Source organism: Aptenodytes patagonicus, chromosome 3 (genome assembly GCF_965638725.1).
Source record: "Aptenodytes patagonicus chromosome 3, bAptPat1.pri.cur, whole genome shotgun sequence".
NCBI lineage: Eukaryota > Metazoa > Chordata > Aves > Sphenisciformes > Spheniscidae > Aptenodytes > Aptenodytes patagonicus.
In genome coordinates this window covers 2,273,635-2,292,754 of record NC_134951.1, presented here as the reverse complement: position 1 = coordinate 2,292,754, position 19,120 = coordinate 2,273,635, and the positions used below count along the sequence as shown (strand labels likewise).

The 19,120-nt window shown below is 59.2% G+C and overlaps 1 protein-coding gene across 1 annotated transcript; it reads right to left on the bottom strand.

Annotated features, from left to right (window-relative positions):
* Window positions 1-5,722: 5,722 nt before the first annotated feature.
* Window positions 5,723-17,848, bottom strand: ZNF395 (zinc finger protein 395). Its single transcript, XM_076332534.1, has 10 exons — window positions 17,742-17,848; window positions 12,472-12,730; window positions 10,606-10,835; window positions 10,107-10,219; window positions 9,143-9,378; window positions 8,924-9,024; window positions 7,557-7,821; window positions 6,549-6,641; window positions 6,226-6,329; window positions 5,723-6,029 (listed from the first exon to the last, which is right to left on the bottom strand). The coding sequence occupies exons 1-10, from the start codon at window positions 17,846-17,848 to the stop codon at window positions 5,918-5,920; spliced, it is 1,620 nt and encodes a 539-aa protein (XP_076188649.1). The 3' UTR covers window positions 5,723-5,917.
* Between the last annotated feature and the right edge of the window lie 1,272 nt (window positions 17,849-19,120).

Here is a 19,120-nt window from a genome sequence, read left to right as displayed (position 1 = left end):
CACCCCAGTCCCCGCACCGGGATGCGGGGTTGGGTTCGGGTTTGTTTTTTTTTTTCCCGCGTCGCTCCCAGGAGGATAATCGGAACCGGTTGATTCTCCTGCCTAATTTGCTACCCAAAAAAGCGTATCCCGGGAGCGACTACGCCCGGGGTCTCACCCGCAGCGCTGCCCTTCACTGTTTGTAAAAAAAAAAAGGAAAAAAAATAGAATATAAAACCCCCACGGGGGGGGAAAAAAAAAAAAAAAAAGACCAAAAAAAGACCCCCAAAAAAATATTCCGAGATCTCGTTCTTTTTAATTGTTTCATACAAAGATTTCTCCATTAAACTTGTACATAGCAAAAGGATTAATAAATTAGTTTACTGTTTCTACGATATTATTGCGACTGGCGACCGTCACTTGGGTCAACGCTCGCAGAGCAGGTCCCTGCTGCCCCCCGCCCCCCCCTGCCCCCCCCCCCCGCCATGGGGGGGTGGGGGGGGTCGAATGGCCCCGCTCAGCTGGGGAATGGTTTGGTTTTAGGGGAAAAAAAAGGGAGATTTTTGTCCATTTGCCTCATTTCCCGAGGGGGGGCTTTTCAGATGGTAGAAATCCCCCCCCCTCACCTGGGCTGTTGCGGGGGGGGGGGGTGTCCTGTTGCACACCTGCCCCGCAGCCAAAAATGGGGCGGATCGGGGGGGGGAGGTATTTGGGGGGGGGGGGGGGAAGGGATTTTAGGGTTTAAGAGAGAAGGGGAATTTCTGCCCGGCTCCATCGCACCCGGAACCCTTTTCCGTAGGGATAACGAAGGCTCCAGCACCTGCAGCCCCCCCCCCCCCCCCCCCAGCATCCCCAAGGAGGCCCCAACCTCCACGCCCCCCCTGGAAATTTGGGGGTTCCCCCTCTTAGGAGCCCCCCGGGATTTGGGGAGGGGAGCTGCGTCGCCGCCCAAGCGCTGTTTTTAGCATCGCCATAGAAACGGGGGGTGGGGGGGTGGGGAGGCACGGTGGCCGTGCCACCGGCCGGCCCCAGTTGGGTCCCAGTTGGGTCCCAGTTGGGTGACTGGGTTAACGCGGGGCTCCGGGCGACGAACCAGCCCCGGGCAGGGAGGTGACTTGCTGCTGCTCCCCCCCCCCCCCCCCTTGCCAACGAGAAAGAAACGGGGGAAACAATTAAAAAAATTAATTGGGGGGGGTGGGGGGGGAAGACTTTGGCCGGCGGGAGGGTTTGCTTTGCTCGCGACGCGAGTGGGGGGCCGGAGGACCCCCGAGCTCCCCGGCGGGAGGGGCCGGGCTCAGGTACGGGGCCAGCCGCGGCCCTGCGGGAATTGGCAGGAATTGGGTCCGTCCGGTGCTCCCGGGACGGGGTTTTTCACCGCGTGTTTCTCACCCCTCTCCTCTCCCATAGCGGGGGAGGCATCGCCCCCCTCCAGCCCCCTCCGCCCTCCAGCCCCTTCTTCCCTTCTCCTCTCCCCCCTATTTTTTTTTCCCTTCTCCAGTCCCTCTTTCACCTCAACGTGCATACCAAAAAAAATAAATAAAATTAGCCGGGGTGGTTTTGGGTGGGTTTTTTTTTTTTGCATCAAAAGGCAACTTCTCAGCTGGACGCTCGACCCGCAGCGAGGGAGAGCTCTGGGCCGCGAGACTTTGCGGAGTCCCCCACGGCCGGACACCGATTAAAAACCCGCCGGGTTTAGCACGTATTAACCCCTCCCTGCGGGTTCCAGGTTAAAAACTCAATGAATTCGGGTTGGGGTTTTTTTTTTTTTTTTTTTTGGGGGGGGGGGGGAACCCAACAAAAAAAAGGACGCGCAGCATCTGCTGCCGACGGAGGGAGCGGCACTGCCATGGCGGCTCCCAGCGCCGGGCAGACACTGCTATCTAGCGGTGCCAGAAATGGTTGTGGCGAGGGGCTCCCCGAGCTGGGCCGGGGGACGGACGGACAGACGGACGGACACCTCCGGGCAGAGGCCAAGCGGGGACAGAAAGTGCCCCCACCTCCGCAGCGGGGGGACACGAGATGGCGTCCCCCGGGGGGGTCCCCGGGGCGCAGGGAGGCACCCCCGCCACGCGGGCTACAAGGACAAGGCAGAGCCAGCGAGCTATCGGGCAACTTTTCTTTTTATTTCTTATAAAATATATTTCATATTGCTGCTGTAAAAATTACATTTCACCTTCTTATTTTTAACTTTTTTTTCCTTTTTTTTTTTTTTTTTTTTTTTTTACAATAAAAATAATACTTGGAAGACAGCTGAGAAAAGCTCTGACGAGACAGAAAATTCACTGATATGGCATCGTCCCCGCTCAGCCGGGCAGCCGGTGGCCCCACGGGGGCACGGCCACGGTGACAAGTGTCCCCAACCCCCCTTCCCCGCTCCTCCGCCCCCCCCCCCCCCCCCCCCCGTGACACCTCCGCAAAGTCTCCCGCCGACGGCAACGGGGCCCCGAGTGACAACGTGGGGTCAACCCCCCGCGCTAAAGCGACTCGCTTCGCCTTTCGGGGTCCGACTACGCCCCAGCAGTAGCGGGGCGGGCGGAGTGTTCCGGCTGGAGAGGGGGGAGCAGCCTCCAATTAATTAGTGTCCAATTAAGAGGTTCCTATATACATACATATACACGCTGCGGGAGACGGCCGGATGGAGGAGGGAAAACTCTCCGAGCTGGATTTACAGGTCGGGGTTACCCGCAGTTGGGGCCGAAGAGGAGTTTTCTTGAGACCAGCGAGACTCAAGTGTCGGGAGGAAAAGTCCAACGGTCGGGAGGTGGCTGGAAGCGAGTTAAAAAATAATAGGAAAGGGAAATAATAGGGAAAGGAAAAAAAAAAAAAAATATATCTCTCCAATGCCAACCAACCCGACAGACACGGTGGAAGCCTGCTGTCATTTCTGCAAAAATACGAGAAGGTTTCTCTGTTTTAAAGTGTAAAAATTCCAAAATACTCCCAAACCAGAAGGAAAAACAAAACAACAACCCACCCTGCACCAATTTCGCCGTTAAAAATAAAAAGCCAACAGAAAAGAGCCACGAGCACAAGGACAATTTTGTCCGGTTAAGTCCGTACCGCAAAAAGCCCTCAGAAAAGAAGCTGTACGCACCTCCCACCCCTCCCCAAGCCCCCGATAAAACAACACTGATATAAAATGCTCCTATGTGAGATAATCCCTGCCGGCTGCCGGGCAGTAAGTGCTATGCGCTGCGGGAGGAGGAGGCACTGCAAGGGCCGGGGGGGGCGGCGGGGGGCTGCGTCCCCCGTATTTGCTGGGGGGGGGGGGTGTCCTGCCAGCCCCTCTCCCCCATCTCACCCAGGGACGCCGCACGCCACAAGTTATTTTCGCTTTATTTTTCGGACACCCGAGCTCCCGCCGGTGAAAAACCTGATCTCTGAGGCAGATCTGCGCTGGGAAGGGCTGGGGGTGTCCGATGCTACACCCCGGTTTCGGGGGGGGGGAGGGTGGGTGAGGGATGAACCCCCACCCCACCCTGGGGCCAGGGTGACGCCGCACCCCGACGCCAACCCCGGATGGCTTGGTTTGACGTTTCCTGAGTGATTGAGCTGGGAGCCGCGGGAGCCGAGTTGGGTGCGGCCAGTGCCGGCGCGGATCCAGCTCTGCCCGACGCCATTTGGGGCAGAAAGGGCGTAAAAAGCAAGAAGGAAAATCTCCGGTCCCATCTGGGGGTCTCCGAGTCGGGGCAAAGGCACGAGGTCTGAGGAAAACACACATCCACCCCAATTTTTTTTTTTTTTTTTTCCTTCCGTGCTCTGGGCGCTGCTTCGAGCCCCGTTTTTAAAGAATATTCGGAAAATGAAAATGCAGCGAGGCGCTGTGTGGGACTTCCCAAAGCGCCGGCTCGCTTCCGGAAAGCCATCAACATGTCCGGCATCACCGAAAACCTGCCCGCGCCCCGGCATCGCAGGGCCCTTCCCCGAAAGGATGAACACGCTGAGCTCCGCGAGGCGACGCAGGACGGCTAACGCCAGCTCGGCCAGTCAAATGCTGGAGGTCAGGCAGCAGCAAAGGCGCGGGGGCTTTTTTATAAAAAAAAAAAAAAAAATACCTATTTTGGAGCAGTGCAACAACCCCACCACGCGATTAATTGCTACCAGGGCTGTGGATGCGGAGCACCAACCTGCAACGCGCTTCGGAAAGTCATTCCTGCAGCAAAACGCTCAACCTGGGAACCTGCAAAGAGTCTCTGACGCTGGCGGGAGAGGAAAAGGCTTTTCCCAACATTTTGCTCCCAACACCACGCGCCAGCAGGGATGGGAGCCTGAGCGAGCGGCTCTCAAGGAGCAAAACCTCTGCTCTTCCCCGGGATTTGAGGCGGAGCCCCCCAGACCCACCCGGGGACGTAACCCCGCGGCGCGGGGTCGCACCCTGCCTGGGGAGTTTTGCTCCCCGGCAGCCAAATTTTGCATCCGCCAGTTGGATACCGGAGAGAAGATCAGGTTGCGGGACGATACACTGTTTATACGTACAAAATTACAAACAAACAGCAAAAAAAATACCCAAACACGTCGACAAGCACCAGCAATACATGTGTATCAACCCACTTCGCCTGCCTACCCGATCCCTTCAACAACGGGGCTCGCGGCGATTCGGGAGCAGTATCGGACTCTCCCAGCCACCTGACTCGCTTTTATAAGGAAAGTCGAGTCTCAGCGCGGGGTCCTTAAAAACACCCCGGGCTCAAGCCGCGTGCGGGGATTGCTCTCGGCTCGATGGCCGCGGGTTACGGCCTATGAGTATCAAAAACAGCCAAAAAAAAAAAAAGATACAAATCCAAATGGCTGCCTGCCCCAGCGAGGGGAGAAAGCCGACGGGGCAATCCGGCTCCCCGGCCGCACGCATCCCGGCCCGACACCAAGTGCAACGCCCCGCCAGCGATGCTGGGGTAGGTGGGACAGCCGCGACAGTGACAGGAAACCAGCAGCAGTTCAGGTCGGGTAAATACGTATTTTAAAGGATGGAAGTGGGAAATCTGACTCCCGCCAGGCTCGATGGGATTCAAAAGCAAATATTGAAGTGTTTTGCTGAATTGGGGCTATACGGTGATGCTAAGGGGAAGCCCTTCCCGGTCCTCCCAGCTGCCTTTACTGGTGGAATCATTAAATAAAAAAATAAAATTGCTCAGCCTAGTTTTGAAAGACATGGCGAGGGCCACAACATAGGTTTTCACGGAGCTAAGCAGACTTACGAAGCCTAAAATGAGAAGGAACACCAGGTTTTGCCTTAAAAATTCTCATAGTTTTCCTGATCAAAATGCTTTGGGGTCTTTTTTTTTCCCCCCCAAAATGCCTCCAAAAACGACGCGCTGGAACCGACCGGAGGCACGCGCAGGCTCAAGCTACCAGTGCGACGTGGACACGAGCAAAGACCGCGTCCACGTGGGGAGAGAAACCTTCGACTCCTGCCCCGAGAACCGCTCCTGCCTTGCTTGCAGCAACCCAACAGCGTTTCTTTTTTAAAGCTATTACTGTTACCGATCCCCTCCCTTAAAGGCTACAAGGGATTTGCACTTTCTAGGTCGTCAAAGGACACGGGAAGCTGCCTCAACGCCTCACCCCAGCCACGCTGCGACAGTTCGGGAGATTTTAGGGCTGATCTGGGAAATGCAGGAAGCTCTTTGGTCCCCAGATAGCCTACAATCTTCCCCGAACCCTGAGGAACCGGCTTCCTTCCCTCCCAGCTCCAGCTTTTACCGTACAAAGGGAGATATTCTTCAGGTTTAAAAAAAAGAAAAAGTTGGAAAAAGTTTTTTTTAAAAAAAGAGCAAACCCAGCAGATGTACAATATACAGAAGGAGGAATTTACACGCAGCTCTGGAGGTGTCTTCTGGGGTCACAGGAGGTACCTCCAAGGTCCCTGGTTGCAGCAGTGAGGGACTCCGGTGCTCCCCGGGCAGGAGCAGGGGAGGGACGCGGCACCGCGGTGCTGCGCTCAGTCCAGGAAGCGCTGGCAGGCTTTTTTCCACCGGCAGGCCGTGCACCACTGGTCCCGGTGCTCAATGCCGTACACCTTACGGCACTTTTTGGCTTCACCGCGGACTTTCCTGCAAAAGGGGAAGAGAAAAAAAAAACCCAAAAACATTTATCCACTTGTTGCAGAACTTCAGTCACGTATCTAAGGGTAAGGCCCTGTAACCACGGCCGAGCATCGTTCCGCTGCATCTCAGCGGAGATGCAGGAGGGCACCCCTTTCGCAGACGGGCTCCACCTCTGCTCCCCTCCGGCTGGCGGGACCCTCACCTGGTGCCGATGGACACCCTGGGCGGCGAGGCGACGATCAGGTGGGACTTGAGCATTGGCGTCGGTGGCTGGGGTTCGCTGAAGCTGAGCGACCGGCTCCGCACCTGCGGGGAATCGGGTGTCAAAGGGCACGTGGGACGACGCAGTCCCCCTCCCGTGCGGCCCCCGGCCGCGGTGATGGGGCGGGGGGAGACACGGGTGCCCCCAGCCCACAAATCCAGATGTTTAAAGTGGGGAGTGAGAAAGCAGAGACAAGGTCCTCATAGCTCCCAGCCCAACCCTGCACCCCAAAAGGATGAAGGGGAAGCGCAGGCAGGACTCACCGGTGACAGGGACGGGAGAGTCGAGGTGGCAGTGGCCCAGCTGATGCTGGTGAAGATGTGGGGGGACACTGGAATTTGGATCGAGGGCAACGCCTGTGGGGGAAAAGAGGAGTCAGCATTATCCCCGGGGGCCCCCCATTCCCACACGCCGCCCCACGGACATTCACCTCCCTGGGAAGACCAGCCTGGAGCACCCGCAAACTGGGAGCACTGGGGGTGGGATGGAAATCCCCATGCAACCTCTCCTCCAGCGCCAGATCCTGCTAACACGGGGCATGGCACACGCGCTGTGTCACCCTTTGCCGGCGGGGCACAGCAGCTTCTTCACTCCCGCAACTACTTTCGGTTGCAATACCGAACCACATGCACCATCCTGGTCTATATGTATGTATTTTTGCACCTATTTACGTAGGCTTTCTGCTTTTAGATGATGTCACAGCCGTTCCCTGGGACAGGAATGGATATACATGCAGTTTTTGGATTTATAGAGCCTGTCCCTGTGCTAGCTTGCAGCGCCCAAACAGCGCTCGGCTCTCAAGCAGGAACAAGGACCACCGAGCCGGGCTGCCCCTGCGACCACCGCACCCGGTCCCCAGGTTTCCTGTGCCTCAAAAGCCCGTGCCCTGGCGAGCGTGCAGCAGAGACGTGCAGGATCTGGCGCGGCTGCATTCCAGCCCCGCGTTATCTGCCGGCAGAAGGGTGTGTTGCATACCAGCACGGGGTAATTGCAGGGGAGCAGAGGCCGGCAGCTCCCCCCCAGCCCGGGAACGGCCCGGGCAGAAGCACACGAGCCCCTTAACCAGGTGTTAACGAAGCTGGTTGCTCAAGGGCTGAAGGGCAGCCAGGCAGGGGATGGTGCTACACCAGCACCAAAGCCTCTCCGTGCTGCAGGGGTGGCAATGAAACGTCCCTGCCACAGCGGGGACTTGCAGAGCAAACCGGATCACGACCTGCCCTTTGGGAAGATTTCGGGAGGTGACATGTCCCCGGGAGATGCCACCAGCTCACCTGGTAGGCATGATCAGCCTGGATGTGCCAGAAGGAGCTGGGGGCAGACTGGCTCAGGGCGCTGCTGGCCAGGGCGGGCTCCAGTGTGGGCTGCTCCACCAGCAGTGCCTCCGGCTTCGCCAGGGCTTGCTGGATGATGATGGGGGCGGACGCGGATGTAGGGCTGGCAGCGGTGGCCGCCTCCGGCGCCGGCTCTTCCTTCACCTGCACTTCAGTGTAGTAGAAATCCTCCTCCCGCTTCCGCTGGTCAGAGTCTGCGCCGTCCCTGCCGGGGATGAAACGGGGACAGCGGTGAAAAGGCGGCCCTGTTTCCATCAAGGTGAGCGGCCCCCGACTTCCCCGGGGGAGAGTGATCTTGCCCTCCCAGGCAGAGCAGCTCTGCTCCCAGGCTCCAAAGCATCACGCCGGCTGTGATCAGCAATGGCCACTGCCCCTGCAGCAGCACTTTGCACTTCCAAGGAAGATCAATACCTCTTCTAGGGCCTTTAAAAACGCTGGCACATTGACCTAGCGCCACTGAAAATCCCCTGCTCATTTCTAATCGAGTTCATTTAGCACAGCTGCAACCAAAGCCCTGCGGTTCGCCCAGCAGGAAACAGCCTCTGAAGTCTTTTTTATTATTTTCCCGATGCGTTTATCCGGCACTGGATGGCAGTCCAGCGCTGCCCACTGCACCACGGCCCTTCTGTCCTCGCCTTTCCCAGAGCATTCACATTTGCAAGGGAGGAGGAGAAAAATACATACCAGGAAACATGGACAAAAGCACGAGAAAACTGAGGCTGGGGTGAGAAGCGCAATGGGGCCACAGGAGGAGAGCATAGCAAAGCCGATCTCCACACCCACACACTCACCACTTTGTATTTTGGGGGAAATTCACAGGAGATCAGGGCAAAGCAAAGCAGACTGCCAAAGGGGCAGCCGCTGCCAGGCTGGCACGTGGGTGCCCGTGCCAGCCCCGACAGCCGAGCTGCAGCCAGCCGCCGCCGCAGCAGGCACGGCTTTCAGGCTGCCAGCCCTTGTGAAACCCAGCTGGGCTGATGCTTTTCCGTGTCTGCCCAGGAGCCCAGGGCTCGCGTGTAACCTGAACTCCCCCCGGTGCAAAATGCACACCCGAGCTGGGCAGTTCCAAAGCCCAAATGGGGCTCCCGTGCCTCCCGGAAAGCCCTGGGCTCCCTGAAGGTGGGGACACATACAACAGTGGCTTCAGTGACACGGACTGCTTGGCTGAGAACTGCCAAGCTCAGTGCACGGAGGCCAGTATCTCTGATACCGGGGATATTTGCTGCAGGAATCAGGAATTACGCAGCAGCAGGGCGCGCGGCTTCAGTGGTCAGGCAGGGATTGAGGAGGTGAAATCTTTGCCTTACCCGAGGTGCTGGGTCTTGACGTGCCGCTTGATGCCGACGATGGAGCGCAGGACCTTGCCGCAGCTCGGCCACAGGCACTTGTACATCACCTTCACCGAGTTCTGGTGGAGAGACGGCCCGTGTCACCCCCTGCACGGTAGCAGTGTCCCCTCCACAGGACGCCGGCTCAGCTCGAGGCATCCCGCCGGTGCTGGGACCCACCCCCCATGGCAGTAGTACCTTTCTCTTGCGCGGAGCGGGTTCGTCAAGGAGAAAGGGGTCGGAGTCGGTCTCGAAGCCATCATCCACCTGGGGGGAGCTCAGGGCCTCGCTGGAGTACTTGGGGCTGCCCGCGGGGTGGGGGGGCGAAGGGGTGGAGATGTCGCTGCCCCCGCTCCAGTGCCCGCTGGTGGTGCTGCTGCCGCTGTCCGAAATGTCACCGCTCTCCTTCCAGGGATCGCATGCCGCCCGTGAGGCTGCAGGGAGGGGACACATGCTGCCACCGTCAGCTCGGGGCCAACCAGACCCCCCCCAGGGCAGAGACCAGCCCTGAGGCTGGATAATCCACAACAACAGTTTGCCTCTATTTATTATTTTTTTTTTTTAAAAACTTGGCAAGGTGATGCCTTTGCACCTTTGCTCAGCGCCAGCTCCCAGTTATTCGTCGTTTATCCCTTTTTTCCCCTCCTCATCCTCCTTGGCATCAGTGCAATCCTGCGGGCACAGCCGGCACATGGCGAGCAGCCAGCACCGGGGCATGCACATTTCCCACGGCTCCAGGCAGCTATTTTTATCCCTCCGGCTGCGTTTGACTCCTCGGGAATGAAACTGCCTCTAAAAAAAGGAGCGACCGGGCGGTGCTCCCCGGCCTGGGACTCCTACACGGGGCTCCCCGGCCCCCCGGGATGGCTGCAGAGAGGAGGGTTACCCCCACCGCGCTGCCAGAGGCGTCCCAACTTGCTCGGCCCCAACTGGCGCTGGCACCCGTGGGCTCCACCGTGACCCTGGTGCTGCTCCCTGGCCACCTCCAGCCCAGCACGGTCCCTGTTCTGGCAGCTATTAGGCACCCGGCAAAGCACCTCTGCAGCGAGCAAGAGCCCTGGCACCGAGATCCAAAGGGCACAGCACATTTCTCCACCTCTCCTTTTGTTTCAGATGTTGGTTTTTTAACAAATATATGTAAGTATTTTAAATGCACACTCACGGGGGATGCTGCTCTCACCGGCGGGAGGGCTCTGCACCACGGGGCTGCAGGAGAGGCTCGTCAGCACCATGGCTGCCACCATCTCGTCCATTTCCACAGCGGCGTCAGCTTTCCTGCACCACGAGGGGAGAGATGTAAAACGCGTGGAGGATAAAGCAGAGAAACAGCCCGGGTACGACCTGGGGAGTCACCAAGCACCCAAAGGGCAGCACAACCTGCAGCAGCAGTGCAGGATTCCCCCCCCACCGCCTCCTTCCATAAACTTCTGAGTCCTTTTTAAGTCATTGGGAAGGATGTTTTCTCCCCATTTGGAGGAAAAAAAAATTAAAACCCCCCTTAACCCTAAATTTAACCATCCTCTGGATAATCCCACGCTGGGAAGGTGGATATATCCCCAGCACCACCGCTCTCTCCATTGGTGTAAAACCAAGCGTGAGTGCTGCCGGAGCCGCCAAGAGCCCCTCTCCCGCCTGAGTGAGATAGCACCAAAGGCACAAACCTCTTGGGTACATCGATATTGCTGGATACGGATCTCTGGAGTGCCTCGGCAGGGCCGGTACCGGCGGTGGCAGGCAGGGTGGGGGGCTGGAGCACAGCCGGCTGCACATCCTGCACCCTCCAGCAGGCCTGCAAGCCCTGCTCCGGCAGCAGCACCTTCACCTTGTCGCTCAGCGGGTTGTGCTGCTCCACGAGGCCGGCACACTCCTGCCCGTTGTAGGTGACGAGGACCTGAAAATGGCACAAGGAGGGGTTTGTCAGTGCCACCCACCAGGGGATGTCCTGCCGCAGCACCAGCAAGCCTTTGCCCACTGCAGGATCCCCCCTCCTCCTTCTCCCGCAGTGGAGGGGGCCACAGAGGGCTTTAGGATGAAGGCAGAACCTGTCCTGAAGGGCTTGGACTTCAGACTGCTGTCACAGCAAACCAAAGGGGTGGCCAGGGTTCATCCCAACCCCACCACCAAGAGATCTGCTCTTCCCAGGCACAAGCTCCCCAACTCCGGCAATCCCAAGTTGAGGGATTTCCTGAGCCGGTATCGGCCGCCTCTCTGAGTGTCGTGTCTTGGGGTGGACTTTTCCCCAATGAATTTGTCCACTTTGGCTTTGTTCTCACGCCACCCTGCTGCAGGGACTCCCACAATTATTACGCACCCTGGCAAAGTACGTAGATAAAAGGATTAAAAGCCAGAGGCGGATGGGGGAACGGAGGTTTCCTGGGTGAAGTGATCCTGAATTCACACCTTGGCTCCTCCAGTCCCAGGTCCTTCGGGCAGGGGAAGATGTGCAAACCTCACCTCCTCCTTCACAGAGTCCCAAACTCCTCCTGATGGGCACTTTTCCACCACTACCACCCATGAGCCTATTTCTGTTAATGGAAATGTATCTGTATCAAAAGACTCTACATGTGTCTCCGGCTATTTATAGGAACAGGAACATCTCTTTATGGAAGTGCCACGGGTATCCTACCAAGAAGCCGACACGGGATGGACTCGTGCACCCATACCCTGACTGGGGAGGAGCCTGCGAGACCATCTCATGGGTGGGACCTCTGGCAGAAACGCTGGGGTGGAAAAAGCCACCCACGGCAGGACCAGGGTTAAGGGGATCAGTGCAAGGATCGGGATGCAGAAGACCCTGACCCCGCCTTCTGAAAACAAGGAGCAAGGCTTCCCCGTAAACCACATGGGCCGCCCCCCCAGACCGTGCACGGCACGAGGAGCCAACATCTTCTTCAGCTTTGCACAGCCACCGGCACAGGTCCCGGCTGTCACTGGGAGGCAAAGGCACCCAATCACTAGTTTTATGCTGTTCCCAGTGGCAAAGCAAGCAAGCAAAATCCTCCACAGCGGAGCACGTAGGAGAAAACGACTCTCACTGTCCTGTGGTTAATAAACACGGGGCAGGAAGAGCCAGAAAACCAAACAGGGGACTTATTTACACTCCATTTCACAAGCTCTGCCCAGAAAAGGTTTTACAGTTCTCTGCAGGTAGCAGCCAAGAAATGGGCTCTACGTCAGCAGCTCACGGCTCCCCTCGGACAGTGCTGCTTGGCCAGGCATTAACGGGAACTGTTCCGGTGGGATTGAGAACAAGCGCTGTTCCCTGGCCAAGGCAGCATCCCGGCCAAGGCACGGCCCTCCTAAGCATCAGGAGCCCGGGGCACAAGGAATGGCGGGGTCCAGCAGGACTAGATGTCCTCTCTGGACGAGCCATCACATCTCCCTCTTCCCTAAGAGCTTCTTCACCACATATGACTCTCAGTAATTACAGATCCCCACTGCACCTTACACTGGGAGAGCCCCAGGAGTTTTCTCCCCCACCGGAGCGCATCCCACCAGCCAAGGACACCGGGAACCTCCTTACGTACTTGCTGCCCAGCACGGAGCTGCCGGCGGCCGGGACTGGGGAACCTGGGTGCCTGGCTGCTCTCCTCCGCTGACGGCACGCAGGATCCATCCTCTCGCAGCGTCGTGTGGGCAGACGCCCGGCCAAGGTCAGTCTGCAAGCCGGGGATCTGGGTGGCCACCAGCACCCCCTCGGCCAAGGCGCTGGGGGCAGAGACGCGGGTGCCTAGCAGGGAGCGCTTCCCCAGGCGCCTGGACAGCACGCTCGCCATCTCGGACACGCTGCAGAAGAGGAAGACATGGGGATGTTACCTCCGGTGCAGGACCGTGACGTTCAACCAGTGTCTTCCCCCCACCGCCACCCTGGGAGCTGAGAAAGCAGCTCTCCGCTGCCCCAGCATCCCCAGGTGCCGAGACCCCTTGGGGGACATGGAGACAGCAGTGTGCCTGAGCTCCCCCCACCCTGCAGCTCTTGTCTTTACAGTCATTTCTAAACCCCTCTGGAAAAAAAAGAGGTGAGCCAGCCCAAAGGAAACCCCGCAGACGCAGTCAGGACAGCCCTTAGAGCCCACATCCCCCTCTCGAGCTGCCACCGACACACGTTCCTGAGGCCACTGCGGCTATTCCTGCCCGTCACGCTGAAACCCGCCATCGGTGCTCTTCAACCTTGACCTCTAGACTTGGGCCCGTGCCCAGCGCAGTCCTGCAACTCCCCTGCCCGCATCCTGGCAGGGGAGCGGAAGCTCTCTGGCAGCGAAAGCCAGCACCTCTTTTCAGCCTGCACCCCGATGCGTCCCTTTTTGGGAGCTCTCGTGCTTTTGGGAGAGGTTTCCCCAAGCTCGCAGCTCGTGCCCAGCACTCCCAGGGTCGGTTTGTCAACAAAACAGAAGCATCCTCTTGCCCTGCTTAGAAAAGGAAGAATTTGGAGCATTTTCATCCTAAATGGTTTCTCGGTAACTACAACCTATTTTTGCCCCCAAAATAGCTTCCTTTTCCTCTGACATAGGTTTTCCTCATGTTGGTGCGGCTCTGCTAGCAAGCCTATCCAGAGAGCAGCTTGCCTGGCTTATTTGTTTGGGTTTGTAGATTTTACTGCTGTTTTAAAAGAAACAAGTGTTTACAAGTTTCCTTATAAGCAAGGGACACCCAGGCATGGGGACAGACGATGCACCCAGCCCTGATAAATCTGGCAGCTCCAGCAGCACTCGCTGTCCTCCTCCGTGCTGTCCTCCTCTGTCCCGTCCTCCTCCCAAAGTTTCCTCCGCTGCAACACCCTCTCCGAGGAGAGCGGGAAGTGAGGATGCACACCGTGGCGAGGCCAAAGAGTGACGGTGCCTGGGGTTCGGGAGGAGGGAGAGGAGGCAAGAGGCTTGGTGCAGCCCCGTGCCTCAGGGCGCATCGAAAAAACCATGTGCTTTCGCACTGCCAACACACCTGTCACCTTTGCCACCCTGCCTGGGCTTGTCAGGGAGCATCACCCGGCCGGCCGGGGCTGTGGGTGTTTGTTGGGTGTCTGGGTTCGAGCATAACCCGGGCCACGGAGAGTCCAAGTCCGAGGAGCTGCTGCTTGTGCAAGAGGGAGGATTAACCCTGAGCTGCTGGGCGCTTGCACCCAGACCCTCCCCTCCTCGTGCAGGGTTGCTGCAAGAGATGCTCGGTTCCCTGTCACGAAGCGGCAGCATTTTAACGGCGCATCAAATATTTTTTTTTTTTTTTTTATATCTGATGTACGCAGCACTGTCTTGCGCACTATCTCGGATGAGAAAAGTTTCCCGAGGAAGGGGACCTCGCCGCTCCTCTCGACCTCCGACCGTCCCGGGAAGGGTTACTCCAAACCACGTCCCGCTTCAAAGGACGCCCAAGATTTACAAGCGGTTTTATGAATAACTGCACGCACTCAGCTCGCTTTGTCCTCCCCCGAAATCCAGCCGTCCCCGAGTAGAAAATTAACAGCTTTTTAGGAGCCATAAAGAATAGAGCAGGAAGAGCGGGATAGGGTGTGAAATGGATAGAGGAGTGCCGGGGAGAGCACCTCGCGCCAGGGCTGCCCATCCCACAGCGCACAGGGACTTCGCCACCACCGCCAGCCCTCCGGAGCAGGATCAAAGAAGCCGCGGCAGCTGGCCGAGCGGAGCCGCTCCCCCGGCTTCCCTCTCATCTCCCCCTGCCCGAGGAACACGCCGGGCTTTGCAGCATACGGACGTCACCGGGGGATGCTCCGGAGCCCACTCTGTCTGACAATGTCTTTTTTTTTCCACGGTGCAACGTGTTTTCTGATGAACTCAAGCGGCCTGGCCAAGCAGCTCTGCTCCCAGATCTCCTATATACCCACACGGGACTTTCTCATCCAGAAGGAGACCGAAAGGGCTGGCGGGGGGACGCAGCGGTTTGCCTCAAATCCCAGAGCGAAGCTGCGGCAAAGCCCCTCCACCTCACCGCAGGAATTAACCACCAGACCACATTTCCTCCCTTTATCACCTTAAAACCTCGCTCTCAGATACCCCAGGTGCCGGGATTTGGGAACTGCCCTTCCAAGGGCTCGGGGAGCCGATGCAGTGACTTCGGTGCAGCCACCGCATAGAAAACGGCGCCGAATCTCCGCCGCCTCCCCGACGGTCGGCGCACGCCGGTTTCAAGGCAGCACTTGGCTGGCGGCCAGGTGCGGGGAGGGCAGCGCCAAAGGTGGGAGGCTGCTTCTCATTTCCTTTGGGGTTTCATTTCGCCTTCCCTTTCCTTCCCCCCCCGGTCCGGGGCGGGGGGGAGCGGGAAGGAGGAGAGAGGCGCGCTTACAACTGGGGGAAGGAAAACCCTCCCAAAAGCCAGTTTTCGAAGTCACATCTGCTTCCAGCAGACTTTTGAATGCCGGATCCCATTTCGGCGCTCAGCCCATAGCCGAGGGTGACATGCCAACGCCGAAAAAAATCATTCCCCCGCCGTGCCCCAAAACACAAAGCAAGAAGAAGAGCAAGAGCTGGGAGGGCGTCAGCAGTGCAGGCGGAGCTGGGAGGCCACGCTGCCGCCGCGAGCCCTCCCAGCTGTTAGCAATCACGCGCCGCAGGGGTCAGAGCCGGCACAGATCCCAAATTATTTCTTGCTTCAATGCCGGGCGTGTATTTTGGACGGCGTTTTTCCAGCTCTCGCCGGGGAAAAACGTCAGCCCTTGTGCCTACCAGCGCTGTCGCTGCTGCCGGCAGAGCAAAGCCCGGGTGGAGGTTTGGGAAAGCAGGAGCCTCGTTTGGCAAATGAGGAACACTTCGTTTAGCAAGCAGGGAAGGTCGGGGGGCCATGGCAAAGCGGGAAGGGTGCTCCAGTGCTCACCCCGGCTGCTGTTTGTCTGGGGTTTGCCGGGAGAAAGGCAGCTCCTGCACCCACGGTGCTGCACAAACCAGGACCACCGGCACAAATCCCCTCCCCAGAGAATGTACAATTACAGCACACCCCATTTTTCCCCTTTTTTTTTTTAGGAATAAATGCTGGTAGATTCCCGCAAATCCAGCCTAACTCCTGCCACAGACCACCATGCCACGGAGCAGCAACCTGGACCACAAAGTCCACCCTGTAAGAGACCCTAAACACTGCAATAACTGACAATAAACCCCAGTTTTTCTATCTTCTCTCCCAGCCCAGGGTTTGCCAAAAGCCCCTTCTCATCCCAAAACACCCCAAAGCCCTTTACAAACTGCACTCCAGCCCCGCGCCTATCGGCACACGTGACCGGGAAACAAGATATCCGCATGGAGCGGTTTGCAAAGTTTGGGCCTTTATTAAAAAAAAAAAAAAGCAACGACAAGGATCTACTGATCCCGAGATGGAGCCAAACCCACCCACGACCTAACCCTCACGGACAATAATACAAAACAGGCGCCTTCCTGAGAGAGTTTGCTCCTAATCCCGCCTTGGTGCTTGCTGCCCGCCGCTCGGGTTCTGCCCGCAGACATGTCACTGCGGGGCTGTACCATATCCCCGCCAGCAGTACCCTGACCCTCACCCCGCCATTTCACCCGTGCCGGCATTTGCCACTGCTGGGCGATTCTGGAGGAAAACGTTTTTGGAGAACACCCGCCTGCCTAAAAACGCGTTTTCCGGCACGGGCAGGAATGCCAGCGCAGGCAGAGCGACTTCCCCGGGCATCGGCGGGCCGGTGCATGCCGGCAGCAAGGGCAGCTAGGAAGGAAAGGGCGGGAGTTTGCTGCTTTCTGGGAGCTGTGTCGGCGGAGTGTGACTTGAAACCATCGTGCGGGCACCGGGACGAGCGTGCAGCAGGAGACAGGGTGCGCATGGCATGCGTGTGTGCATGTACATGCGTGTGCATGTGTGCGTGCATGCGTGTGCAGGGCCCGCGGCCGTGCGGGCAGGCAGGGCACGTGGGGAAAGATGGCAGGGCCGGAGGCAGGGGAGGAGGAGGCGTGTGCCCGGGCCTGCCGCGGAGGGCGGCACCGGGCAGGGCACGTGTGCGCGGGGCGGGCTGCAGCGGGCGGGGGACATGCGTGGGGCGGGGGGACACACACACACACATGCACCGGGCAAGCCGGGGGGCGGGGCATGCACCGGGCACAGGCCCCGGTTGGGCGGGACATGCACTGGAAGGAGGGAGGGGGGAGACTTGCAACGAGGGGGGTGTGCATGCACCGGGCAAGCCGGGGGCGTGGCACGCACCGGGGGGGGGGGAAGGGGGGGAAGCGTGCAGCGGGGGGGGGCGTGCAGGGGGCATGCACCGGGCTGGGCGGCGGGGGGGGGGCAGGCACCGAGCGGAGCGGGGGCATACACCGGGCAGGCCCGGGGTGGGGGGGGCATGCACCGGGTGGAGCGTGCAGCGGGCAGGACTCGGGGGAGGGGGTGCGCGCACCGGGGGACGGCAGAGACCCGAAAGGGGCTGGGGGGAGAGGGGGGTGGGCAGAGCCGGCTACCTCCCGGAGGGAAAGGGGGGGGGAGCGGGCCCGGCGCGGCTCGGCGCTTACCTCCGGCGCGGCTCCCGCCTTCCCCCGCCCTCCTCCCCCGCCGCAGCTTGTTTTGAAATCCCCGTCCCCGCCGCGGCCGGCTCACGTACGCGGCGGCCCCGGGCTGGAGCCCCGCCGGGCGGGGCGGGGAGGAGCCGGGGCCGGGGGAGGCGCGGCCCGGCCGGGCGGGAACCACCGCTCCCGCGCGCGCCGTTTTTTATTTTATTAGTATTATTATAATTATTTGGCTTTTTTCTCTTTTTTTCCCGGCGATGCCGGGCGGGGAGGAGGGAGAGAGGGAGGGAGGCAGGCCGGCCGGGCGGGGGAATGCCCGGCGCCGCCGCCCCGCTACTCACAGCGTCCGGGGAGCCCCGCTCCGCGCCTCGCCGCCGGCCGGGTTAAAGCTCCCGGGGCCGGGCTGGTGTAAACAACCTCCCCACATGCTCGGCCCCTTCCTGCGCATTGGCTCCGCGGCTTCCTTTAAATACACGCCCCCGCCGCCCGGCCCCGCCGCTCCCGCCGGGCTCCGCCGCACCGCCCCGGCCCGGCCCGGGGGATGCCGGCGCTGCCCGCCCGCCCACCGCGGGGGGAAGGCGGGCGGGCGGCCGGCCGGGCGGGCGCATCCCTCCGCCTCCCTCCCGGCTCTCCCCTGCAAGCGGGCCGGCTCCCGGCGGGCAGGGGGAGGGAGACCCCGCGCCCCCCTCCCGGGCTCCCCGCAGCCCCCGGGGCTCCGCTGTTTACCCAAGCGCCGGGGCCGGGCGAGCGGGGGGAGACGCCGGGCGCAGCGGCTGGCAGCGCTCATGCGATTTCGTGTTGCTTACTAAGCTTTATTGGCCTGAAAGGCGCTTTTTTTTTTGTTGTTTTTGGCGTTTGAAGTTTCATCCATCGGGGCTTCTCGCCTCTGCGGAGCTGGGGCTCCCCCCGCACCCTGGCACCCTCCTGCCCAAGGGACAGGGCTCCCCGTCACCCCGCTGTCCTTATCCCCCTGCCGACGCACAGACACCTCGGAGGGTCCCAGCTCCGCAACCGGAGCCTCTCGGTTTGCATTTAACGGGCCCCACCGCTAATTTCTCTTAATTTCGAGGGGACATTATACAACGAACCCGACTCGAGTCCCCCACGCAGCTCTCCGGCACAACCGTACACAAACCTCGAAGGTTTTTCTTCGGCCGGAGCAGCTTCACCGGTCTCACCGAGTCTGTTGAGCAATAAGGGAGAATTAAATTAACACCAGCGATGCTCCTTTCGGGGTTTATTTCCATTTCTGGCATTGAATTTCCCCCCTCAAAGCCTCGGCTTCTGGGTTCCCTGTGACAAAAAGTCCCACTTTAGCTGCTTGTCTCTTTATAGTCGATATACAAACGCAGCGGCCAACATGCCGCCTTCGGGTTTTACTCGGGACCCCCCAAATACCGATTCGTACCCCCCAAGATAAAAAGCACGATACCCCTTCCCTCTGTCGGAAGGGCCACTCGCTACCAGCCCATTTGGGCCATCACCGTTAAAACCTCAGTAAAGGTGAGACGATTTGTTTTAATGTGTGTCAGCTAGCAGAGACAAACGCTAGGCCTATTGCCAGCTTAAAGAAAATGTGTATTTTTACCACCAACTAATACACACAACGCAGCAGGGCTTTTACTATGGCTGTCCAAGGTAAATTGTTGGGACGGGAAGGGGTTATCATCCATTCCTTGTATAAAAAATGAAACCTGCCTTGTCTGTATGAGGACTCTAG

Excerpts from the sequence above, each read along its gene's own strand:
- ZNF395 (XM_076332534.1), bottom strand. The coding sequence starts at position 17,848 with ATGCGCAGGAAGGGGCCGAGCATGTGGGGAGGTTGTTTACACCAGCCC. Across the intron at positions 9,379-10,106 it reads CGGTGAGAGCAGCATCCCCC|CCTCACGGGCGGCATGCGAT; the intron begins GTGAGTGTGCAT and ends CCCTCCCTGCAG. Across the intron at positions 6,330-6,548 it reads CTCTCCCGTCCCTGTCACCG|GTGCGGAGCCGGTCGCTCAG; the intron begins GTGAGTCCTGCC and ends GATTCCCCGCAG.